The sequence below is a fragment of the Scylla paramamosain genome, chromosome 37, assembly GCF_035594125.1.
Source record: "Scylla paramamosain isolate STU-SP2022 chromosome 37, ASM3559412v1, whole genome shotgun sequence".
NCBI lineage: Eukaryota > Metazoa > Arthropoda > Malacostraca > Decapoda > Portunidae > Scylla > Scylla paramamosain.
Window position 1 is genome coordinate 15,287,130 of NC_087187.1, and position 26,531 is coordinate 15,313,660.

At 42.2% G+C, this 26,531-nt stretch overlaps 1 protein-coding gene across 7 annotated transcripts in view; it reads left to right on the top strand.

The window, feature by feature from the left end:
- LOC135091517 (fibrocystin-L-like) overlaps positions 1-26,531 on the top strand; it is a 136,284-nt gene that overhangs the window by 99,630 nt on the left and 10,123 nt on the right. For 5 of the 7 annotated variants that reach the window (XM_063989235.1, XM_063989238.1, XM_063989239.1 and 2 more), the window contains 23 exons: positions 906-1,136; positions 2,044-2,211; positions 2,349-2,446; positions 2,774-2,896; positions 3,056-3,308; positions 6,297-6,614; positions 7,022-7,171; positions 9,148-9,297; positions 9,463-9,611; positions 9,957-10,157; positions 10,688-10,936; positions 11,621-11,779; positions 12,034-12,291; positions 12,741-12,979; positions 13,552-13,681; positions 17,465-17,529; positions 20,937-21,073; positions 21,686-21,792; positions 22,331-22,458; positions 22,783-23,204; positions 24,146-24,268; positions 24,850-24,920; positions 25,249-25,382. In XM_063989235.1, the coding sequence (XP_063845305.1) occupies positions 906-1,136; positions 2,044-2,211; positions 2,349-2,446; positions 2,774-2,896; positions 3,056-3,308; positions 6,297-6,614; positions 7,022-7,171; positions 9,148-9,297; positions 9,463-9,611; positions 9,957-10,157; positions 10,688-10,936; positions 11,621-11,779; positions 12,034-12,291; positions 12,741-12,979; positions 13,552-13,681; positions 17,465-17,529; positions 20,937-21,073; positions 21,686-21,792; positions 22,331-22,447 (3,302 nt within the window). In that variant the 3' untranslated portion in view covers positions 22,448-22,458; positions 22,783-23,204; positions 24,146-24,268; positions 24,850-24,920; positions 25,249-25,382. Of the gene's footprint in view, positions 1-905; positions 1,137-2,043; positions 2,212-2,348; positions 2,447-2,773; positions 2,897-3,055; positions 3,309-6,296; positions 6,615-7,021; positions 7,172-9,147; positions 9,298-9,462; positions 9,612-9,956; positions 10,158-10,687; positions 10,937-11,620; positions 11,780-12,013; positions 12,292-12,740; positions 12,980-13,551; positions 13,682-17,464; positions 17,530-20,936; positions 21,074-21,685; positions 21,793-22,330; positions 22,459-22,782; positions 23,205-24,145; positions 24,349-24,849; positions 24,921-25,248; positions 25,383-26,531 lie in introns of those variants that run through there. The other 2 variants (XM_063989237.1, XM_063989241.1) reach the window with 2 other exon arrangements.

Here is a 26,531-nt window from a genome sequence, read left to right on the forward strand (position 1 = left end):
AGTCTGGAAGATAAGCTGATTGGTGAAGCTTTGGTGAGTCTGGAAGATATTCTGGTTGGTAAAGCTTTGGTGAGTCTGGAAGATAAGCTGATTGGTAAAGCTTTGGTGAGTCTGGAAGATAAAGTGATAAACCTTTGGTGAGTCTGGAAGATAAACCAGTTGGTGAAGCTTTGGTGAGTCTGGAAGATAAGCTGATTGGTAAAGCTTTGGTGAGTCTGGAAGACAAAGTGATAAAGCTTTGGTGAGAATGGAAGATAAACTAGTTGGTGAAGCTTTAGTGAGTTTGGAAGATAAGCTGATTGGTAAAGCTTTGTTGAGTGAAAGATAAGCTGATTGGTAAAGCTTTGTTGAGTGAAAGATAAGCTGATTGGTAAAGCTTTGGTGAATCTGGAAGATAAAGTGATGAAGCTTTGGTAAGTCTGGAAGATCAAGTGATGTTTTTAATGATGATTTGTTCCATTTTTCTTTGAATGCTTACTACTGCTACTACTACTACCATTACCACCACCACTGCCACCACCACCACCACTACTATAACAACTACTGCTAAAACAATTACCACCACACTCCCTGTACCACACTAAGGAAACGCTTCCCTCTCTCACCATGACTGCTTTCAAAGGCCACTGAGATGACTGACCAGGTTCTCAAGAGTGTTTCTCCTGCTGTTAATGTAGAAATCTTGTTCATTTCTCACTAGAACCATAAGAACATCCTTAAAAACCTGTGTAACTTCAAGTACAGCCTTTTCAGAGCAGAGGTGCAGCCAGAAGTTTTTCAGAGTGTGGTCCTTAACATGCACCACCACTAATAAAACCATTACTACTCTACTATTACCACTACATTCCATCCACCATGACCACCACCAATACCATCACCACTACTCCTTTCTGTCCCTCCTTCAGGTTCGGCCCAAGTGGATGGCGTGGAGTTCCGTAACATGGGGCAGGAAGGCTTCACCGACATCACTGACCCACGCTACTCCATTGCCTTCCTGGGCCTTGATGCCATTGATGACCATTCTAGCTACGTCAAGAGGTCATCATTCAATGTCAACTATAATGTGGCTGTTGGGCTCATCAAGACCTTGAACATGGTAGTGGAGGAGAACGTTATCTATCATGTGCTGGATTCAGGTGTGTGTGTGTGTGTGTGTGTGTGTGTGTGTGTGTGTGTGTGTGTGTGTGTGCGTTTTATTTATTTATTTATTTATTTATTTATTTATTTATTTATTTATTTATTTATTTATTTTTTTTTTTTATGTGTATTCATATGGTTTTTCTTATTTATTTACTTATCTATTTATATGTGCTAGATTCAGGTGTGTGTGTGTGTGTGTGTGTGTGTGTGTTTGTGTTTATAGTTTTTAATTAATTATTATTATTTATTTATTTATTTATTTATTTATTTATTTATTTTATTATTATTTTTATTATTATTATTATTTTATTTATTTATTTTTATGTAGGAGGGGCACTAGCCAAGGAAAACAAAATTATAAGAAAAAAGGGCCCACTGAGCTGCTGGTCCCCAGAGTAAAAAGTAGTTGTCAGAAATTACAGGATAAGTGTCTTGAAACTTACCTCATCAAAGAGTTCAAGTCATAGGAAGGTGGAAATACAGAAGCAGGCAGGGAGTTCCAGTGTTTACCAGAGAATGTGATGAATGATTGAGAATACTGGTTGATTATTGCATTAAAGAGGTGGACAGAATAGGGATGAGAGAAGAAAGAGTCTTGTGCAATGAGGCTGTGGGAGGAGGGGAGGCATGTAGTCAGCAAGATCAGAAGAGCAGTTAGCATGAAAATAGTGGTAGAAGATAGCTAGAGATGCAACATTGTGGCAATGAGAGAGAGGCTGAAGACAGTCAGTTAGACGAGAGGAGTTGATGAGACGAAAAGCTTTTTACTACCTTTCCTTTAATTAATCATACATGTTTAGTAATTTGTGTAACAGAAACCATTCATAAAGTGGAAATTCATTAATGAAGTCACTAGTGCACTTCCTCTCCTCATTTCCCTCTCATTTTCCATCCCTCTGGCAGGCATAAGAGACGAGACAGGCTCCAACACCTACAGGTGCAACCTCATCACAACTGTGCTCTTCCTGGGGACTTATGAAGACAGACAGGAAACAGAGAACTTGAATTGGAGTGGTGCCTTCCAGCTGGACAATGCACCCAACACTGTACTGACTGGCAATGTTGTTGCTGGTACATAACAACTTCTGTGTCTTGTGTTGGTGAAGGATATTGGGGAATGTGCGTCAAGACATCGGTTATTTGTTGTGGTGTGTTTGTCTTTTTTAGTCCTTGTGGTGCTGACTCTTGTCTTTCATGGTGTTGTACAGGTGCAGAACAGGCTGGCTACAAGACCCTTGGAGAGCCGTGCGAGGACACAACTCGGTGGATGGGGAATGAAGTGCACAATGCAATTTATGGAGTCATGGTGAGAGACGGAGACTGAGAGGTGCAAGAATAATTTATAGTATTTTTAGTGCTGCCATACACTGCTGCAAACTTTGCATTGTTGTGTGCAGGCATAGAGAGAGAGAGAGAGAGAGAGAGAGAGAGAGAGAGAGAGAGAGAGAGAGAGAGAGAATGAGACAGTGTGATAGATAGAGAAGTTTTGGTGCTACTAGTGCTACTGTACCTTGTTCCTGCCACCTTTTTGTTGCTGTGTGCAGATGTAGTGAGAGAGAGAGAGAGAGAGAGAGAGAGAGAGAGAGAGTCAGTAGCATTAGCAGTGTTGTCCTAACCCTTGTATACTGTGCAGCTATGGAAGAAGGGAGCCATGGGGCCACTGACAGACTGCTGCAGACTCAACAACTTCTACACCTGGAGAATCTCAGACACAGGCTTCTATGTCCAGCACTATGCCAGCTCCCTCATCACTAATGTAAGCTGGAGTAAGAGGAGGAGGAGAGACACTATAAATTCCAAGAATGCTGTAATATATTGTCCTTAAGACCCCAAGACCTAAGAGAAAATTTATAGATGCATTGAAGGAAGACATGCTTGCACTAGGTGTGACTGAGGAAGGCTTTCTCTCTCCCAGGTTGTCTCTGTGGACAGTCCCCTGGGAGCAATGCAGATCATCTATGAGCCAGATTCACTGAGTCACAAGTTCCACCCCAAGACAGCCAATGCCAGTCACTCCCTATTTGTGGGTGTCTCCCCATCACACACTTGTGAATACCAGGCATCCAAGTCCCGGATAATGAAGTTCTATGGAGATAAATTTTTTGGCGGAGGCGTCGGTGGAGGAAACACTGGCATCCTCTTTGCATCATTCACCTCTGGATCTAATAGTAAGTTGTAGGGCTGGGCAGGATTCTATAAAACAGGTAATCGCAAATCTGATTACTTGCCCTGTTGGATTCGTGAGATTCGAACCCTCCATGAATCCTATGTACTATTAAGTTCTTAACAAGCCCCGGGCGCCCGAGATTCTTCCTATTGTCTGCCAGGCATGAGATTCGTTGGTGTTTGCAAGGGAATCCAACCATGGAGAGAATCCAGGATTCCCCTCCACCTGTCACAAACATCACGACTCTCGCCCTTTGGCTAGAATTTGCCGAGATGCAGTCTGTGTTTCCCATGATGCTTACCAAGGATATATATATATATATATATATATATATATATATATATATATATATATATATATATATATATATATATATATATATATATATATATATATATATATATATATATATATATATATATATATATGTGTGTGTGTGTGTGTGTGTGTGTGTATATATATATATATATATATATATATATATATATATATATATATATATATATATATATATATATATATATATATATATATATATATATATATATATATATATATATATATATATGTGTGTGTGTGTGTGTGTGTGTGTGTGTGTGTGTGTGTATATATATATATATATATATATATATATATATATATATATATATATATATATATATATATATATATATATATATATATATATATATATATATATATATATATATATTATTATATGAAGAATTCCATGATATAAATATGCAATCATGAAAATACACGTGCAGTTATAGTTGAGTGAGACACACTTCAGCAAGGTGAAGGGCGCACACTATAAGTAACCATTCAGATTGCTATTACTTTCATTAATTTACTTTAAATGATACAAGGATGTTATAGTTATTCATACACATTTATGATAGATTTTCCATTTATTGACAAATAGGGTACATTATTTCCAAATGTTGTCTTGATACATTAACATTATTTTTGGCATCACAATTGTTTTTGCTATTCTAAGAATAACAGTAAGAAAGTAGTAACAAAAGAGTCCTCCTCTACTAAAGTTTGGAAATGAGAAAAAAAAATCATATTGTTCCAGACATCACAGTGTATTTCCATAAATTAAAATACTTCTCTCCTTATCACAGTCAATAATTTCCTTAATATTGCATTGGATTTCATTACATTAATTTCCTTAATATTTCCTTACAATTACAATGGATACTAGATAAGCATATGATTACATCCATACATGATTTTGCATACACATAACATTCAACTTAACATTTCATGTATTTGATGTTAACAAGTAGTGGAAAATAAGAAAATATATACAATAAAATCATGTCCATCACAGAATGTATTATCACATCAGTTCCGTAAAAAAATGGAAAAAAAAAAAAGAAATCCATATCACAGAAAATAATTTAATTAGTACTACAGTATGACTAGTAGTATGACCACATAAAAGTTTCCATGAAAACAAAATGCATGCAATACTATAGAACAAAAAGGCATCTAGAAGGATATCACTTGGCACTGATAGGAAGTGGCTCTTCACATGTTCTTATTAAGGAAGAGAATCATATTTATATTCCCTTCCTTAAGGCTGCTCTGCCTTTGGGAGATAAGCTCCCCTGCCTTGGAAAAGAGTCTTTCTGAGGGAACAGATGAGGCAGGAATGAATAAAAATTTTTTGGCCACTTCACTTAACTTGGGGAAGAGGGTTTCATGTTGCTTCCACCACGCCAGTGGATTGCTGTCCCTGCATAAATGAGGCTCCTCAAAGTATTTTCTCAGCTCAATAGAAGGGCTTGTGGATGGCTGAGGTGATGAATGTGCCAGATTATGTATTTTCAAATCAAATTTACACCAGTGATTTTTTCTTTGGTTGTGTTGTGGCAGTTACTGGCTTTGGTACTGTAGTGACCAAACATATTGCTTGTTCTGGAATTGATAGCTCCACATAATCCCAAATGGGCACATTTCTGCCATGCTTGGCTGCCATCATGCAGAACCACTGTTTTTTTATTAAATTCAGGGTATTTACAGAAAGTCCCTTAAAACAAAAGTAGAGTACTCAACTCGAGATGCACGGCTTTGGGGAGACCTACATAAAAGCTGGATAGTTACTGAAATAAATTTTGGCTATTATTATGCAGGTAAAAAGTTGCTGTAAAACAGTGTTAGAAGTAACTATACATAATCATATTAGGTATGCATATACCCATAGGTTCCCCCCCATCAGTCCTCAGCCTTGACTGAGAGCTCTGCCCACGTCATGTCCTATATGTATGCCATGGTATGATGTTACATGAAATTGGCGAATTAGTTCCAACGAAAGAGATGATGACTTTAGCAACACTATAAGCTTCAACATGTCGCTAGTGTGCACAAGTAAATTTCATAACTAGTCCCTCAGACCTCATTGTTTATATGCTTCAAAAGCAATTAATAACATCATACAGACTTTATTCATAATGAACAAATCAGTTTACTCTTACGTTGTTCTCCATAACTATTTTTACTCACGAATTAAGAGACCTCACCTGAGGACTGGATTCTACACCAGATTCTAGAATCCTGACGCAGTAATCAGATTTGTATCGCTTCTCAGGATTTTACAGATTCGGATCCAGTAATCATCTCCCGCCCAGCCCTAATAAGTTGGGTGTTTGTTGTGAGAACTTTTGTTATGTATTCATATGTAGTGTCTATGATATCCATGCTCTGGCATAAGAAAAGGTGTCATGGACTCTTCCTCTCCTCCTGTTCCTGTTATTTTCACTTGCATAGAACCAGAATGGCTTCTAGAGAGGAGCATCAAGACACCTCAGAAAATAGATTAAACTTTGGGCTTGATAAAATTACCGAAGCTTACTCAAATAAAATGTGCCATTACAAAGTGATAGTTATATGGTCCACCCTAATACACCCCAGGAGCTCACGCACAGCACAGCTGACTACATCTGATCCCTAAACACTTGACACTTGCATTCCCCCACAGTGGCACCTCTCATGACCTTCAGTAACGCTGGAACTTACCCGGCACTCTACGGCTCCACACACTTTGAGGGTCTCACGTTCCACAACTTCCATGACACCGACTGCGGGCGAGGCACTGCTCTCATGGTGAACCCTCAGTCAGAGGACGCCAACCACCCCGCGTTTGTCAAGGGTCTCTTGTTCCTCAACACACCACAGGAGAACTACATGTACATTCCTAGGCCCAACTTGAGCAGCATTGATCCGTCAGACTGTGTGGATATGGACTGTGATGGACTAAAGAAGGTGGTGGTGACGGATGTTGATGGATCTCTGCTGGGTTAGTGTGGATTTACAAGTGTGTGTGTTAATATAGTTTTGGTATACAGGATCTGAGCTACACTGCTCTTTATGTATATCATTCTAGTTTAGCCAATGGACACTCTATGTATCTATCATCTCCAGTACATTCCAAGTATCTGTATTTCTATGTAGTGAAGCTGATCTCTATCTCAGCTATTTCTTATATCCTCTTAAGTATCTAGAATCCCTTTGTTACTGGAATAACATCTCTTTTTTTATCCATTTTTCCTTATACATCCACCTCTCCCTCACATCACATTCTCTCTCTCTCTCTCTCTCTCTCTCTCTCTCTCTCTCTCTCTCTCTCTCTCTCTCTCTCTCTCTCTCTCTCTCTCTCTCTCTCTCTCTCTCTCTCTCTCTCTCTCTCTCTCTCTCTCTCTGCAGGTGAAAAGGATGCCACAGTAATCTCTCAGGCTGACTGGGAGTGGGACGGAGATCCTCGGAGGGGCATTGGAGATTACCGCATTCCTCTTCCAATCAGACAGAATCCTGACGGATCCCAGATTGAGGCAGCTGACAAGTTTCCGAATAAAGGTACAGTGTGTGTGTGTGTGTGTGTGTGTGTGTGTGTGTGTGTGTGTGTGTGTGTGTGTGTGTGCATATTTACCTAGTTGTATTGTACAGGATCTGAGCTAAAGCTCATTTGAGGGCATCAGGACCATAGAGACTCAAGTGCCATTTTTTTTTAAATTGAGAAAACTGTATCTAAAGTTTATCAACAATAACACCACTTCTAAGAAAGATATCAATTTCAACTAAGTTTCAGATAAAAACCCTGGTCTTCAAAATTTTTTGACCTAAAATTTAAAAAAATCATAAGTTGCATATGCACACTGGCATGTAAAATATAACTCCCCTCTTTTAAGTTTGTGTATATATTTTTGCATGACCTGGAATTTGAACCTTAATAAAATGTTTTACCTGAAGTAAATAATGAAATTATTAACATCTTCCTGATATCACAAGAAAAAATAAAATAGTATGACAATAGTAATGATAATAATAACAGTAATAATAATAATAATAATAATAATAATTATACAATAAACTACATGAATAAAAAGTATAATAGACTCAGAGTATTGAAAAAATAGTAAATACTAGTATTGGTACTGCAGTACATTAGTTACTTAAAAGAAAGCAACAAATTGAAGGGTGAATGAATGTTATGTTAGAGGAAGTCATGAGTTAGTAATAATAGTGAGACAAAGGATTAACAGGTGGCACTGGTTAGTCAGAGGAAAAGATTGGGTATGAAGGAGGTTTGGGCAGGACTGGGTGAGGAAGCGTGAGGAGGGGTAGTAAGCAGTGCAGTGATTGACTGCGGGTGACGTGTTTCTTCTGGAGAAAAACACTGATTGAGCAAGAGATGGTTATGCACTGCATCACACACTCCCACTGGCTGGCTCCCGTTCGCTGGGCTTGAGCCTGGCTGGTCCTGAATGAATGCACCCCTTAGTTCAACCACCCCACACAACACTTGAATCCCATATCAATAAGTTGTAGTGACTCCATTTGCTACTTCAGGACCTTCAACCATATGGAAGCTGAAAAACAGTGTTGCAAATGTTATAGCTGGACAGAGGAAGAGTTGCTAATTCTTTTGATGTATGTAACTCCATATTTGGGGAGGTGATGCTTGAGCCCCTATGGTCCTGATGTCATTTGACCTGTCTCCATAGCTGCAGTTATCCAGTTTCTCTTTAAATTTGCTTACACTAGCAGCTGTAAAACTATTACAGCTTAAACTATTCCAGAGATCAGTGCTTTGGTATAGGAAACTATATTTCTTGATGTCACTGAGACATTTACTCTTCTTAATCTTTTTGTATGTCCTCTTTTACATCTTGTTCCCTTATTTACATGTATCTCCAAAACTTGTCGGTCTACCTTTTCCATACTGTTTATTGATTTGCACACTGTTATTAAGTCTCCCCTTTCTCTTCTCTCTTCCAGTGTTATTAATCTCATTCTTACAGTCACTCCTCATAAGTCTTTTCCTTCAATTCTGGCACCATCTTTGCTGCTGTCCTCTGTATTCTTTCCAGTTTCCTCAGTTGCTGCAGCGTACTCTAACTCAGGGCATAATCATGGTTGTAATTATTTTTTTTGTCATATTCATGTCCATGTAGGTAAAAGCCACTCTAATGTTACTAAAAATCCTGTATGCGTGGCCAAAATTCCCACTTATGTGCTTCTCTGGTGACAGTGTGTCCTGGATAATCACCCACAAATCCTTTTCCTTATTACTTTTCTTTATCATATCTTCCCCCTTTTTATAGTTCTATGTAGGTCTCCTTGTACTTTTCCTGTGTGTGTGTGTGTGTGTGTGTGTGTGTGTGTGTGTGTGTGTGTGTGTGTGTGTGTGTGTGTGTGTGATATCCACACAGCTCTACAACAGACACTTGCACACACACTGCACCCAAACCAGGCACTTAAGAAACTAAAGACTTATTGTTGTTTGAGATCCCTTATCACTCCCCATACTCTCCTTTTGTCTCATCCCACAGGCATTGTCCGTGATGCTTCCTGTGCTGTGGTTCCATCATGGCAGGCATGGAAGTGCTTCTCGCTGCGTCACCGCCTCATGATCATTGAGAGCATGGACACAGACACAGAGGTGCGGCGCCTCTCCCCCATCGCCCTCATTGCCAACCCTGGTGAGCAATACAAGTCACCTTCTCCTCTTGTCCCCATAAATCTGTCGATGTGCCAGACTTTTATCTTGTCCCTTTAAATCTATTTACCAGATTGTCAATTCCACTTGGGATTTTTTGTAAGTGTCATTAATGCCGCCTCCTCCTCCTCCTCCTCCTCCTCTCCAGGCCCCAGTGGGTACGTGGACCTCCTCAATGGACCAATGGACAGAGGCTGGTGTGCTGGCTACACGTGTCAGGAGCGAATCTCAACCTTCTTCTCAGTTGTGGCGACCGGGATGACATATGAGATGGCCATGACCAGCACGCCCCCTCAGGTACTGCTGTGGTGCTTGTAGTAGTTGCAGTGGTTGGAATGGTAGTAGTAGTAGTAGTAGTAGACAGTGATTGCAGCAGTGGTAGTAGTAGTTGTAGTAATTTTCAGCAGTATAATAATAATAGTAATTGGAGATAAACAGCAGGCAATTCACACTAATCTTTTTGACACATAACCTAACATCATTCAACCCAGCCTAACCTCACTTAAGCCACACTGACCCAGCACAACCTCACCCAATACTAACCCAGCCTAATCTAACCTAATCTAATCACTTACTGCTTCAGGTGCTGCATCTTTAACCTAACCTCACCACACTGATCCTCCACTCACATCACATCCTCAGGTGCTGCGTCTGCACCTGCCACACAGTCCATCCTCCGAGGCTGTTGTCCTACGCATCTTCTTCCCAAAGCCTCAGCGTTATGACATCTATGTGGATAGTGTCTTTGTTCCCCCAGTCAACCTCAACATCTCTGCAGCTGGCTACCAGCTGTTGCCTGAGGACCCCACCCAACCTCAGGCTTTCCTTCCCACACTGGACAATGTAAGGGATGATTGTGTGCTGTGTTGTGTTTGGAATGTAAGGGATGGTTGTGTTGTGTTGGGAATGTAAAGAATGACTGTGTGTTGTGTTGTGTAGGGAATGTAAGGAATGGCAGTGTGTTGTGTTGTATTGTTTGAGGCACTGGAACTCTGTACTTTGCCCTGCCTCTCCCTGTCAGTTTGGGGCAAAGGAACAACTGCTCTGCCTTGTCTCTCCCTGCTAGTTTAGGGTAACAGAACAACTCAGCCTTGCCTCTTCCAGTCAGTTTTGTCATGTCTCTCCCTGTCAGTTTTGTCTTGCCTTCCTGTCAGTTTTGTCATGCCTTCCTGTCAGTCTTGTCATGTCTCTCCCTGTCAGTTTTGTCATGCCTCTTCCTGTCAGTTTTGTCATGCCTTCCTATCAGTCTTGTCATGTCTCTCCTTGTCAGTTTTGTCATAGCTCTCCTTGATAATTTTAAGCAAGGGAAACACTGTTGTGGCATGCCTGTCCCTGTTGCCATCTCTCCAGCTCACCCAGACCCTCCCCTGCAGGTAGTAGGGACCAATTACTTCCAGCGTAGTGCCAAGCTGGTCCATGTGGTGCTGCGCGGAGGCCACATCCTTGACATCAAAACCACACCCGTGATCACCCTCACCAGTGGCCTCATGGTGAAGGAAGATGAGTTTTATGAGCAGAACCTTGTGTTGAATCTGGCCAACCTGTTCGAGGTATCCCCAGACAACATCAGGGTCATCAGTGTTATGCGGGAGGACTCCAGGAGACAGCAGGGAAGGCTGGAGGTGGGTATGGTGCTGGCTGAAGTGATGGTGAGGATGTGTGTTGGTGGGTCTGGTCTATGTTGAGTCCGACTGTGGTGGGTGCAGCTGTGTTTGGTGTGGCTGTGTTGAGTCTGGCTTTGTTGGGTCTGTGTGTTGTGTGTGACCATGTTGTTTGTGGCTATGTTGGGTGTGGCTGTGTTTGGTTTGGCTGTCTGGGCTGCCTGGTCTCCCTTGCTAGTAGCTCAACATGCAAGACTTGTTCTTAAAGGTTTGGGAGTTTCAACTAATTGTAGATCTAATGGAATTTGTCTGGATTTTCAAGGTCATTTCTATTACTCTTGTGATAGGGAATGATCTCACCATGAAAGGGCAGAATTAAACCAGTTTATGCTGTGATGCCTTGCTGTGGAAGTATGTGGACAGCTGTGCTGTGCCTAAGCTCCTGGGATGTAGCAGTCCACAAGACTGTCCCTTTCCACTAGGTGCTAATGGAGCTAAGAGTGTGAGTGATGTGTGCAGGAGTGTGTGATGCTTTTTCTGGGCCACCCTGTGTGAGATTGCCAGCCTGGTATATAGATAGATAGATAGTGGTAGTTTAACAAGGACTGTGGCAAAATTGCCTATGAGATTCTTACTATTCATTATATATGAAAATAATTACTAAAGAGAACAAAATGTTTAAGAATACAGCTTAAATTTGTTTAGGCTGAGGTGGCCAGCGCTCCAACTACAAGCCTGAATGGTGAGTGGGAGAAGGGAGCAACTGGCGGGGAGGTGATTCCCTATGAGAAGCTGGTGCAGAGTCTGGAAAAGGCCATCAATAGATTCCAGGACGGATCGTGCAGCAACTGTGCCTCTCTCTCGGTAAAGTGAATCTCTGCTCTCTGTTCCTTTGTGATCTTATGTTATCTCTTCCTCCAGTGCCTTCTCTTAAGGCAGACACTGTTTTTTGCCCCTTGTCTAACTTGAATCACCTCTCCCTCCTGTAACTCCTCTCGGTAAAATGACACTGTTCTCTGCCCCTTTACTGCCTTGAATCATGTCCTCCTGCACTTTGTCAACAGCTGAATCATTAACAGAGGTAGTGTGTTCCTCCAGTCCCCACCTCTCTTCCTCAGGTGAGTGACCCCATCGAGCCACCACCCAAGGAAGCCCCTCCAAAAGCCACAGAGGAGGAAGGCACTGTTGTCATTCCAGATGTCGAACCATTCTACAAGCAGCAGGAGAAGGAGGCGGCAGAGAAGATCAAGGAGAGCCTGGCAGTGACAGAGTATGCCGAGCCATCCAGTATATTGGTGCTGAGTGGTGTGCCCAGCAGTGTGGTGCAGTACACAGTGTTTGAAATGCAGCCGTCTGTCACTGTACTGGATAAAGAGGTGTGTCTGTAGTTGTAGTATACAGGACCTGAGCTACACATCTCTGGTTCTGTCTCCATCTTTATTCATCCATCAGTTTATGTACATTTCTTGCCACCATCACCTTTGTTTGTCTACTTGTGGTATACAGGGGCTGGGCTACACTCCTTATCCCATCTCTGTATTCATTCAGTCCTTGTGTGTGTCTTTGTATGTGTGTGTGTGTGTGTGTGTGTGTGTGTGTGTGTGTGTGTGTAATAAACCTTCAGGCCTTTTTGTTTCTCATGAAAGGACTCAAAGATCCACCAATAATTATTCTCTCTCTCTCTCTCTCTCTCTCTCTCTCTCTCTCTCTCTCTCTCTCTCTCTCCTCTCTCTCTCTCTCTCTCTCTCTCTCTCTCTCTCTCTCTCTCTCTCTCTCTCTCTCTCTCTCTCTCTCTCTCTCTCTCTCTCTTTTTTCCCCTCCTCAGGGTGCACCCATCAGTGACCTGGGCCACAAGAGTGATCCCTGGCAGGTCACGGCTAGTTTGTCAGGAGGTCCGCCAGGTGCCATCCTCATTGGCACCACCACAGTTCCCTACAGGAACAGCACTGCCACCTTTACCGACCTGTCTGTCAGCAAGCCTGGGGAAGGGTACAACCTCTCTTTCACCATCACCTACCCCAGCTATGCTCCAGCCCTCACTGCCACCCTAGTGGAGACCTTCAGGTAGGTACAAGTCTTTTTTATGTAAGAGGGGGACTGGTCAAGGGCAACAAAAAGTGCAAAAAAAAGCCCAATGAGAGTGCCAGCCCCTAAAGAGAGGTCAAAAGGACCATCCAAAGGATAAGTGTCTGGTGTAAGAACAGAAGAATAAGAAAATAAGTGAAGCTGTAAGAAGCCATCAGGCCTATACATGGCAGTCCCTGTACAAAACATGCCTACCTATTTCCATCTATCATCCTCATTCTTAAACCTGTGTAATCTTATTTTAAAGCTCACAAAAGAATCAGAATTAACAGCCTCATTACTGAGTCCATTCCGTTCATCTACCACTCTATTTAAGAACCAGTTCCTTCCTATCTCTTAAATTTAACTTAATCAGGGTACATTATTGGAAGTCTCTAGGGATTAGGCCTAGACTGAAAACCTCAAGTCTGACATGCCAAAAAGGAGAGAAAAGGAACTCAGTATTTACCAAGATACAGTTGCTATTGGAGTCACATAAGTGATCTAATAGCTGCTCATCTTTTGGTCTCCCCTCAGTGCATAAGTGATTTCTTCTTTTGGCCTTCCCTCAGCTCAACACAGATGAGTGCAGCAATGGTCCTGCAGCAGCCCAGCATAGTGCAGGCCGGACAGCCCATCGCCATCACTGTTCAATTTGTTGACGAGGACTCTGGCTTGGTGCTGGATGGCCAGGCCTTCAAGGTGAGGAGACAGACAGGCATGATTGCCTTAAATGTTGCATATAAAGAGTAATCTTTGTTAACATGATGTGTTCAGGTTGTTGACAAGGACTCTGGCTTGGTGCTGGATGACAAGTCTTTCAAGGTGAGGAGACAGGATTTTTTTATATTTATTTATTTATTTATTTATTTATTTATTTATTTATTTATTTTTTTTTTTTTTTGAGTAATAAAACTATCATTTCTATTATTGTTATCATGAGGTGTTCAGTTTGTTGACAAAGATTCTGGGTTGTAGTTTGATGGCAAGGCATTGAAGGTGAGGAAATGGACAGAAATCAAGTTAAATTTTTTTGGATAGAGTAATAAAACAATATTCATTCTGTTATCAAGAGGTGTTCAGTTTATTGACAAGGACTCTGGCCCAGTACTTGGATGACAAGACTTTAAAGGTGGGGTAGACAGGAATTATCAAATCAAGTTTACTTTTTGCATATATGTATGGAGTAATAAAGCAGTATTATTTATGTTATCATGATACATTCATTCAGTTTGTTTACAAAAATTCTGGCTTAATGTTTGGTGGTGAGGCTTTCAAGGTGAGGAGATGGACAGAAATTACCAAGTTAATTAAGGGACTGTAATCCACATTTTTTAATGAAAATGTATGCAAAAAAGCAAAATTGGGCTGTGCACACTGAAAAATCATCCAGCGCTTTGGCAACAATGCCAAAGTTTGAGCCGTGTGTCTGGGGTGTGACTTGTTTACACTCAGGCTTTAGATTACACCTTGTGGTGCTCCTTATGTTTTGCTATTTTTCATATACTGTATCTGTTTTTTTTGTGTGTGCATGATTTTTGAAGACTTTCTTCAGATGTGTGTATGTTATCCCTAAGTGGTGGGAGGGGAGGGAGTGGGGCAGTAGTTACTTGATAATGAGTCAGTACTCAGTTGGCCTAAGGTGAGGACAGGGCATGTGTGTACTGCCACGCTGGTGTCAGACCACCCACACCACTCATAAAATTTATGAGAGAAATTGTGTTACTATCTTCTGTGAAGACTATGACAGAATGCCATGACCAAGGAAATACATACTTCTGTGACTTAGCCAGCTACCACCACCACATACCTTCAGTATGCTTAGTGCATTACAGGCCTTGCTGTGAGTAAAAAAAAAATGTAATAGAAAAAAGTAGATCAGCTGTTTTCAAACCTGACAGTGGTGATGTGATGAATTGTGATGTATCATTTGATGCATCATGTGACGTCAGATGAAAAGATGATGAGATGCCTCAAAGGCATGACCTGAAATGAACACCTGCATTCAAGAGTGTGGAGAATTGTTCCAAGCATTGGAATACTTCAGACAGGACAGTGAACTTCCCAATTGTGACGGGCATCTGCAATTACAATGTAGGCTGTTTGTCAAGTGGCTTTACAGACACTCTTGGAGCTGAGTTTATCATTACACTGGAGGAGTACCTGAAGGCCAGAGATGCAGCCATGGACACACACTCAGACTATCTTGGTACTGAGTTTGTCACTACACTGGAGGAGTACCTGAAGGCCAGAGATGCAGCCATGAACACACCCTGCAGGGGGAAGCAGAGGAACACCCCAATTCACACAGATATGGAGTGTGTTGCAGGGGTTGACTGATGATGCAATAAATCACACTTTTCTCAAATGTAAGCCTTTCTTCTTTAAAGTGATACTTCATCATTAGTTTTATGTGCTATTTACTTTTTTCGTTGTGTATGTCTGCATTGCTCACAGATTGTATGTAAAGATTTTTATTTATTTCATTAAGATATATTTTTCATATGCATAAGTACACATTTTCTAAGTTACGTTGAAAGTCACACACTAATATATTTCTTTTCCCTACTATAAAAACATCTTTGTGTAGAATGTGCATAAAATTGATTTAGCAGTAATTACTTTTGTCACTGATAATTTTTAGATAATAATGAGTTGATTTAGTTTTAAGGAGTTATGAGTTAAAAATTGTATAGATATAGAAATTTATATATTAACTTTTCTTCCTCTTATTTTTTTATCTATCATCCTACAATTTGTACACACTTAAATAGGCATCATAGCTACCGTAAGTAAAAATAAATCATGTTTGTCAGTTAACAGTTTCAAAAAAACCTTACCAAAAGCAGACCACAGTCTTGTAAGTTTACATTTTGTTAAGCCAAACCTCCTGGGACCATATGCATTATCACTAAATTACTGCTTAAACATTAAATCATCGTTTTACATCCTCAAAATGGTGGGACTTGCCACTTAAATTCTGAAAGATACCATCTAAAGTCCTCAAGATGCATCATAAAAGACGGGTTCACCTAGGCTGCAATGCTACACTGGCTGTGCAATCCTATAGCCTTACGCTGGCGATGCGATGCTTGCCACGTGAGTATTCACACCGTAAATGATGCTGTGCTGTCAGACAGTGCTTGCATCAATTGTCACATCACTCAGTAGCTCAGTGCATCTGCAGCATCATGGGAGACATTGCTCTGTGGTCTCTTGAGGAGGAACTACTGCTTCTAGCTGTGGCAAAGAAAAAGAAATTGAGTGCATGAAATAAATCCAGCAAGACCAACATACAACCACGGGTATTTCTGTAGTTCTTCCATAAGTTGTTCCATAGCAAACAGTTTGCACCTTTTCTTCCTAGGGGAGCAACAAGCAGTAATGACTGGAAGCTACACAGCTTTGCATCATATGCATCGTATAGCTAGTGTAGCATCACAGCCAGTGTGAACCTGCCTTTAAGATTGCATCATATGCATCGTATAGCTAGTGTAGCATCACAGCCAGTGTGAACCTGCCTTTAAGATTGCATCCTATCAGCAAACAAGGCTGTGCTAGATTAACTCCACTGACACTGCCAGCAGCAGCGACAGACTTTTCATGACAAGAAGGAAGTTCTGAATGAGTTGGATGACTGAGCTGAAGACATATCGGCTGGTCTGTACTGGGATCATTGTGATTGATTTTGTGTGGGAAATACTGAAGAGACCAATTTCAAGAAATAAGGGTCTCTCCCCTGAGATGCAAGTGTCCATCACTCTGTGGTACTTCACAACAGGCAAGATGCAGCACAGCAGTGTGGATGACTTGGAGCCCTCACAGCAGACCACCAGCAGGGTCATCAGTAACACAGTGATGCATGCACCACCTTGGTGTGCAGTCAAAGTTGGCACCACCTGATTGTTGTTTTGACAAAATGACAACAACAGTGGTAAATAAATACCTTCAATAATTAAGCTTAAACTAGTCAGATTATTGTTGAGAACCATTAAATGAATATATTTGTTTTATTATACATATAATTTTTACTCATTATCAGCCGTTTCATGCAAGATTCATCAGAAAGCACTACATGTCTGCTTATGTCAGCCGGTAGTGGTGTTGCACCTTAAGACAGTAACTCAACAGAGTCCCCTGCTAGGACAGACACTTAGCACTCAAGTCCCATAATTCAAGTTCCCTTCCTAGCTAGGATGTAACCATAGCAGAGTTTTATAAGTATGGCTGCTAGGGTGTTGTAGGGTGGTCCACAAGACTGTTCCTTCCCACCAGAGACTGATGGGCCTAAGAGTGTGAGTGATGTGTATGTGAGTGAGTGGTGCTTTTGTCTGGGATTGGTGGCCTGGTATATAGATAAATAGATAGATGAAGGAAGTAAAATTATACCTCATCTGTTATCCTTCCATAAGAAAGGTCAGGAGTTGAGAGAAATTGCATCTGTACTGTATTTTCTTTCCTGAGCCTCTTCTCTCTCCTCCTCAGGGCCAGACATTTGTGGGTGAACTGCTGGCAAAGACTGCTGAGGGACACTTTGAGGTTATTCAGAGGTATGCCAAGTGAGAAACAGAAGAGAATATTACAAGGAGGAGGTAGTAGGCATCTGCTGAAATGATTACTCCCAGTGAAGTCTAAAGCACTGGATCAGGGAGTGCTGTGAACTTATCATTAAATCCAGCTATGGTCTCACTGAACAGTTCTCTTTGTGTCTCCCTATACAAGGTGGAAGTCACAGCCTGCCCTTTAAAGACAACTCCCTTCCTTCACACAAAACTACAAGCACCTAATTACACACACACCCTTCACTCAAAATTCAATATTATCATGACAACTCCTACACCAGCCTTGGAGTCCCCATCTGGGGAGGGGACCACAAACGTCCCCAGGTCGGGCTGCTCTTCTGGTATTGACCCTAAGTGTCTTGACATCCCCCTCAATTTTTTCTTCATTAACTTCTGCATCATTCGCAGTCTTAGATCTAATTTTCAATCTGTAAAACACCATCTCTCCTCTACTAAACCTCATTTTCTTTTCCTCACTGAAACACAGGTGTCTGAGGCAACTGACATTAACCCCATTTCTATTCTCTCATACTTTCTCTATCCTCATTTTCACTCCAAAGCTGGATGTTGCATTTATGTGTACAACAACTTAACCTGCTCTTGTGCCCACACTATTGAATCTTCCAAGTTTTCCACCATCTGGCTATGACAAGAGTCACTCTCGAACTAAATTTATCTGTGCTGTATACCTCTCACCTAACTCCTCTGACTATAAGAAATTCTTTGACTACTTCCAAAGTGGAGCACATTTTGAGTCTCTTCCCTTTTGCAGAGATCTCCATTCTCGGAGACTTCAATGTTCACCACCAACTTTGGCTTTCCTCTCCCTTCCTGGTGAACTAGCCTTTAACTTTGCCATCCTCCACAACCTAGATCAATTGGTGCAACACTCTACTCATTGTAACTGTCTTGGAGATACACCCAACATTCTTGACCTTTTCATAACCTCTAATCCTTCTGCTTATGCTGTCACCCTCTTCTCTGTTGGGCTCCTCCCATCACAATCTCATATTTGTAGCTTGTCCCATCGCTCCAATCTCTCCTCAGCATTCCATAAGCAGAAGTGCCTCTGGCATTTTACCTCTGCTAGTTGGGGGAACCAGAGAAGGTATTTTGCTGATTTTTCTTGGAATGACTACTGCTTCTGTGTCAGAGACCCATCTCTGTGTGCTGATTGCATAACAGAGGTGGTAGTGTCTGGCATGAAGGCGTACATTCCTCACTCTTTTCTTGACCTAAACCTTCCAAACCTTGGTTTAACACAACCTGTTCTCATGCTATATATGATAGAGAGGTGGCCCACAAAAGGTTCTTGAGCCTTCCATCATCAGAATCTCATGGGCTTTATATTTTTTGCCTGGAACCATGGTAAGTCTGTTCTACAACTAGCCAAAAACTCATTCATTAATAGAAAGTGTCCAAATCTTTCAATATCTAACTCCCCTTATGACTTCTGGCATCTAGCCAAAAACATCTCCAATAACTTTGCTTCTTTTTTCCCTCCTTTATTTCAACCAGATGGCACCATTGCTATCACATCTATCTCTAAAGCTGAACTCTTTGCTCAAACCTTAGCTAAAAACACTACCTTGGACAATTCAGGGCTTGTTCCTCCCTCTCCTCCATCCTCTGATTACTTCATGCTACCTATTAAAATTCTTCGCAATTATGTTTTCCATGCCCTTGCTGGCCTAAACCCTCGGAAGGCTTATGGACCTGATGGAGTCCCTCCTATTGTTCTCCGAAATTGTGCCTCCATGCTAGCACCATGCCTAGTCAAACTCTTTCAATTCTGTCTGTCAACATCTGCCTTTTCTTCTTGCTGGAAGTTTGCCTACATGCAGCCTGTTCCTAAAAAGAGTGACTGTTCTAATCCCTCAAACTACCGTCCTATTGCTTTAATTTCCTACATATCTAAAGTTTTTGAATCTATTCTCAACAGGATGATTCTTTAAACATCTATCACTTAACAACCTTTTATCTGATCACCAGTACATGGTTCCATCAAGGCCGCTCTACTGGTGATCTTTTGGTTTTCCTTACTGCGACTTGGTCATCCTTTTTTTAAAGATCTTGGTGAGACTTTTGCTGTTGCCTTAGACATATCACAAGGTTTTTGATAGAGTCTGGCACAACACTTTGATTTCCAGACTACCCTCCTACAGCTTCTATCCTTCTCTCTGTAACTTAATCTCAAGTTTCCTTTCTGACCGTTCTATTGCTGCTGTGGTAGACGGTCATTGTTCTTCTCCTAAATCTATTAACAGTGGTGTTCCTCAGGGTCCTGTCCTGTCACCCTCTCTCTCTTCTTATTATTCATCAATGACCTTCTAAACCAAACTTCTTGTCTTATCCACTCCTACACTGATGATACCACCCTGCACTTTCCAAATTCTTTTCCTAGACGTTTCAACTCTTCAGGAAGTAAAGAATTCACACAGGCTAGCCACAGAACACCTGATTTCTGATCTCTCTAAAATTTCTGATTGGGGCAGAGCAAACTTGGTATTATTCAGTGCCTCAAAAACTCAATTCTTCCATCTATCACAACCCAACACATCCTTTCAGATAACTATCCCCTCTTCCTCACTGTCCCCTTCTTCTACACTGAACATCCTCAGTCTTCCCCTTTTTCTTATAATATAAACTGGAAACTTCACATCTCATCTCTAGCTAAAACAGCTTCTATGAAGTTAGATGTTCTGGAATGTGTCCTCCAGTCTTCCCCTCCCCCCCCCAGCTGCTAACTCTGTACAGGGGCCTTATCTGTCCATGTAGGCTTCATATGTCTAGGGGATTCCTCTCATACTGCTCTTCTAGACAGTGTGGAATCAAAAGCTTCTCGTCTCATCAACTCCTCTCCCTCTAACTGACTGTCTTCAGCCTCTCTTCTCATATTACATCTCTTGCTATCTTCTGCTATTTTCATGCTAACTGTTCTTCTGATCTTGCTAACTGTATGCCTCCCCCTTCCTCCCACGGCCCTCACTGCACAAGACTTTCTTCTTTCTCTCACTCCTATTCTGCCCACCTCTCTAATGCAAGAGTTAACCAATATTCTCAATTATTCATCCCTTCCTCTGGTAAACTCAGGAACTCCCTGCCTGCTTCTGTATTTCCACTTCCTGTGACTTGAATCCCTTCAAGAGGGAGGTTTCAAGACACTTATCCTTCAGGTTTTGACTACCACTTTGGACCCTATTCAGGGACCAGCATGAAGTGTTTTTTTTTTTGGGGGGTGGAGGGGGGTGAGGGGGGTTGTTACCCTTGGCCAGTGTCCCTCCTGCATAAAAAAAAAAATAAAATAAAATAAAAACGTCAGAGAGACATACACAAATAAATAAACACCACCCATATCTTCCCAATACAAATACTGACAACAGACCCTTTGTCAGGCTGTATGTACCAGATGAGGCCGTGTCAATGCTCACCTTTGAGAATGTCATATTTGAGGCGTCAGACGTGAGACAGCAACTCATAGCCAAGGTTGCTGTTGTCCCTGCCGGCTGGTACATGGAGTCCTCTTTGCCACGTGAGTATTGATGTCAGTCTGGTAAAGTCTGGAGCTCCTGTCTGTGTCTGTACTTCCTTATACAAGAAACTTCTTAACTTTAGAGTAATTCTTTTGGTTCTTTCATGTAGAGGACTGGCACCTCAGTGAGCCTTTTCATTTTTTATTTATTTATTTTATTTTATTTTATTTTATCTTTCTCTCCTCTCTCTCTCTCTCTCTCACTCTCTCTCTCTCTCTCTCTTCTCAGTCTCTCTCTCTCTCTCTCTCTCTCTCTCCTCTCTCTCCTCTCTCCTCTCACTCTCCTCTCTCCTCTCTCTTCTCTCCTCCTCTCTTCCTCTCTCTCTCTCCTCTCTCTCTCGCCCCCTTTTTGTTGGCCTTGGCCAGAGTCCCGTCTTACATACAAAAAAATCTTGTATATTGATGTACATTCTTACAGAAGTCAGGATAAAATGTACTGCATTTTGATGTACTGTTTAAAACACCAATACCTCACACTAGAGACTATTAAAGATACAGAATGCTTGCTGAACCATCTCTGGAACCATGAAAACACCATAGCAACTGAAAGTATTGGAGGTAAGAGAGAGCAAAACATTTGGGAGTGCAGTTTATTATCTCTCTCCCACACAGGACTGGTGGTGTACCCCTCACATCTAGCCATCAAGAAGTACCCCATGGTCAGGTCCCTGCGCACTGATCTGTTCCGATGGAAGCAGTTGGAGGGGGTCAAGGATGTGGTGAGAATGACTGTCCTTATTACCCATCTGTTACATCCCTCGATATCTTCTTTTCCTCACCTACACTGTTTTTTCCTCTCGCATCCTTCAGTAATATTCTTTTCTTCATGCCTCCTGTGTTCTTTTTGCTTCTATTCTATCTTTCATTATACTTTTCTGTTATATCCTTCATTTACATCCTTTTTCTCCTCCTGCAGTGTATTCTTTTTCTTTCTTATCATACTCTAATCTTTCAATATCTTTTTCTTCATCTTTGCTGTATTCTTTCCTCCTCTACCCTTATCCTTCATTATCCTCTTCTTCACTTGTTCTGTATTCCTATTTATTTTTTTAATGCACACTTTCCTCCACACACACATTTAAACCTTTCTGTCATTGCATAGTTATTCCCACCCCCTCCTTGCCACACACACACACACACACACACACACACACACACACACACACACACACACACACACACACACACACACCACACACAACACACCACACACACACACACACACACCTCTAATGATGTTATGGTGATGTGACACAGTTGGAGGATGGAGTGCTGAGTATGTTGCTGCAGTCGGTGGACATGCTGGCTGAGGGTGTGTACTGGGGCCCCCCGTTGATGTCACTCTCAGGAATGACTCCAATAAGAAGGGCATAGCAGAGTACCAGGTGTGTATTGTGAAGAGATGAATAGCATGGCTGTATTTTTTCATTCTTTCTTCTTTGGTAAAAGAAAGTCAAAAGCAAGCTTATTCATTGCTTTCTTATCTTCCTGTAGTCATTTTCATTGCTTTTATATTCTTTTCACTAATTCTTCTCTTTTCCTCTCCTTCCTACAGTAATTTTTATTTAACTTTCCTATTCATTTCATTCTCTACTTCTTATACCCATTTTTATTACTCTTTCTTACTCTCCTCTCTCCCTCCAGATCTCACAGCCATATTCATCGTCCTTTTCTAGTTCACTAATTCTTCTCACTTCCTCTGCTTCAAGATAACTGGACCACAGGAGCATGTTGCCACAGCCCTAGGGAAACTGTGCACATCCCTCAGCAGCAACATAGCCATCCCAGTAGTGACAGAATGTCTGGACACTCATTACAATGCAAGGAAAGTCTACGTCGAGGACCAGATCTTGCGCTGCTCTCAGAGAAACGTTGCGCGTCTCTTGAATGAGAGCCCTCTTCTAGATAATCAGAAGGGTTCTGAAGTTAGCCTCGTGTCTTCCATCCCTAAGGATCCTCCAACCCTCGTATCTCCCCTTTGGCACCATATCTTGTGCTGCTCTCAGAAAAATGTGCTTCTTTGGAATGAAACTGAGAGTGAGGACGGTGTTTCAGATGCTGGGAATAGTACTGAAGTTAGTCTTATTTCTGGTGTCCCTGCGCATCTCCCAGCCCTCACATCTCCCCTTTGGTAAGTAATATTAATGTGATGTCTTGCTAACTTTCATGCTGTCTCATTCAGTTTGGTACAATTGTTTACTGCAAGTTTAGAGTTTAGTTTTCAAAGAAAGGCCACTGATAGTAAAAGGAGTGATTGAATGCTTTTCTTTCTGATCTTGTCTTCCTTTTCCTTGTCCTCTTCCTCTTTTACTTGCATCTCATCCTCTACTGCCTTGTCTTTTCCTTCATCCTTCTCTACTTCCTTCTCATCTCTCTCTCTCTCTCTCTCTCTCTCTCTCTCTCTCTCTCTCTCTCTCTCTCTCTCTCTCTCTCTCTCTCTCTCTCTCTCTCTCTCTCTCTCTCTCTCTCTCTCTCTCTCTCTCTCTCTCTCTCTCTCTCTCTCTCTCTCTCTCTCTCTCTCTCTCTCTCTCTCTCTCTCTCTCTCTCTCTCTCTCTCTCTCTCTCTCTCTCTCTCTCTCTCTCTCTCTCTCTCTCTCTCTCTCTCTCTCTCTCTCTCTCTCTCTCTCTCTCTCTCTCTCTCTCTCTCTCTCTCTCTCTCTCTCTCTCTCTCTCTCTCTCTCTCTCTCTCTCTCTCTCTCTCTCTCTCTCTCTCTCTCTCTCTCTCTCTCTCTCTCTCTCTCTCTCTCTCTCTCTCTCTCTCTCTCTCTCTCTCTCTCTCTCTCTCTCTCTCTCTCTCTCTCTCTCTCTCTCTCTCTCTCTCTCTCTCTCTCTCTCTCTCTCTCTCTCTCTCTCTCTCTCTCTCTCTCTCTCTCTCTCTCTCTCTCTCTCTCTCTCTCTCTCTCTCTCTCTCTCTCTCTCTCTCTCTCTCTCTCTCTCTCTCTCTCTCTCTCTCTCTCTCTCTCTCTCTCTCTCTCTCTCTCTCTCTCTCTCTCTCTCTCTCTCTCTCTCTCTCTCTCTCTCTCTCTCTCTCTCTCTCTCTCTCTCTCTCTCTCTCTCTCTCTCTCTCTGCAGCACAAGGATGGCCAAGGAAATCGTTCTCAAATATCCAGAGATCCTCCGTGCTGGGCGCCCCTCTCCCTCTCCCTCAAGTTTGTGGGTGCTGACGGCTCCCTCCTGGATGGAGCAGTGTTTGTGGTGAGACACACAGGGAACCTTAACTCTCATGCCTTGGGTCTTATAGGAACTGTTTTCAAAGAGGAGGAGTCTGGTTTGTGGTAAGATGTGCAGGGAACCTTAACTTTTATCTCCATATTGTGAAATGCCTGAGGTGTTATGGTTACTGTTTTCAAAGAGGAGTCTGGTTTGTGGTAAGACATGCAGGGAACCTTAACTCTTATCCCCATATTGTGAAATGTCTGAGGTGTTATGGGTACTGTTTTCAAAGAGGAGGAGTCTGGTTTTTATGATTGGTTGATTGATGATGCAGAATACTATTAACTATTTCCTGAATCATGATAAAAATGTCCTTGAAAATCACATTAACTTTCATAAGGACTGTTTTCATGATAATCAGTGAGTTTCTCATAGGTATTTCTTTCTTCTGGTGATGCAGAATACTTGTTAAACTATCACTAGAATCATGAAGTACCCTTGAAAATTCCAGTAACTATTTCTAAAGGTCACTGAGATGGTCAGTCCAGTGACTATATGTTTTGTTGTTTTCTTGTGTATATTTTGTCTCTTTCATTCCACATAGTTCTCTTGTTTCTTCTCAGGATCAAAAGGTATTGATTGAGATACAGGGGAGGGATGTGAGTGCCCAAGGTGAGGTCCAGGTTTTGAAGAGGTGAGTATAGAGAGAGAGAGAGAGAGAGAGAGTGTGTGTGTGTGTGTGTGTGTGTGTGTGTGTGTGTGTGTGTGTGTGTGTGTGTGTGTGTGTGTGTGTGTGTGTGTGTGTGTGTGTGTGTTTTATGCCCAGACAGAAAACACATGCATTTTTTTATCATTCCAACATTTTCCTCTTGTCAACTTTCTGGTTACCCTTCCAAATATCCAGCCTTTCTTTGTTTCTTCAGTGAAAAATCTTCCTTTCCTTAACTCTTTGTTATATTCCCTCAATATCCAACCAATGTTTGTCCCTTCAATAATGGACCTTTTCTGTGTACTTCCTCCAGAATCTATTTACCTGAGAACAACTTATCGGCAATTCCTGTAGATGTCGTCATCAGCGAGGTCAGTGTTAGATACCAACTTGCTGCTAAGGTGTCTGTTGTACCTGCTGGCTGGCATCTCCAGTTTGTCTCTCCTGGTAAGCAAGTCTGTATATGTATGTGTATGTCTATCTATCTGTGTATGTGTGTGTATATCTATCAATTTATTTCTTTGTGTATTGTCTGTCTATCTGTGTGAATGTGTAAATAATAATAATAATAAACAGTTTATTATTTAGGCAGTCAACAAACTGAAAATGTACAGAGGGGATGGGGAAATACTTAACATTAATCCTAAAGGTAAGTCTAATCTAGAAGGGACTATTGATTGATGGCTCGCACCATGGTGGGAATCACGCTGAGTCTGTACCGGTCCGTGGGCGGCACCTTTAGGGGCGTTATCTTGTTGTGGTGTCTGGTGGCACGGACTGGGCAGGGTGCATCAGGCGGCAGCATGTGTCTGAGATGTGGATGATGCAGAAGTCCCCATGCAAACTTCTCCAGAGCCTCTCGGTGCCTGGTGGATAGTCTGGACAGACTCGGGATGGTCAGGGCCTCATCATAGGTGGTGTAGGCAGGGCCAAGGATGATCCTGCACGCCCTTTTCTGCACACTCTCCAGCTGTAGCTGTTGAGTGTGTGTGAGGGAGGAGGACCACACTGGGGAGGCATACATGAGTTTGGGGAGGATGAAGGTGAGGCACACTCCCCTTAACTCGTCTGTCGGCGTCCCCAGCGACCTGAGTCTGTGCAGCATGTACAGCCTGTAGGTAGCGGATCTAACGGCGCTGGTGACATGTTGCTTCCAGGTCAGCTGGTAGTCCACCATGACTCCGAGAAGCTTGGCACATCAGACCACCTGGAGGGGGTGAGGGCCCACTGTGAGCTGGGGAGGGGGCACTGGTACAGAGGAGGTACAGAAATGCATCACCACAGTTTTGCTGTGGTTGATGGTCATCCTGCTCTCCTCCATCCACATCTGCAGTCCCTTCAGAATTGCTTGCAGTGGCGAGTAGTCTGGGTTCTTAGTGGAAACTGGGACGCCCACGGTGCAGTCGTCCACATACTTCCAGCGATGGGGGGTGTCAGTGAGGGCGTCGTTAATGAGGAGGAGGAAGCATAGTGGACCCATCTTGGTCCCCTGGGGGACCCCACTTGTCAGCTGTTGGAAATTAGAGATGGAGCCCTGATAGCGAACGGCCTGACGCCTCCCTGTGAGGAAGTCGTGTCTATCTATCTGTGTGTGTG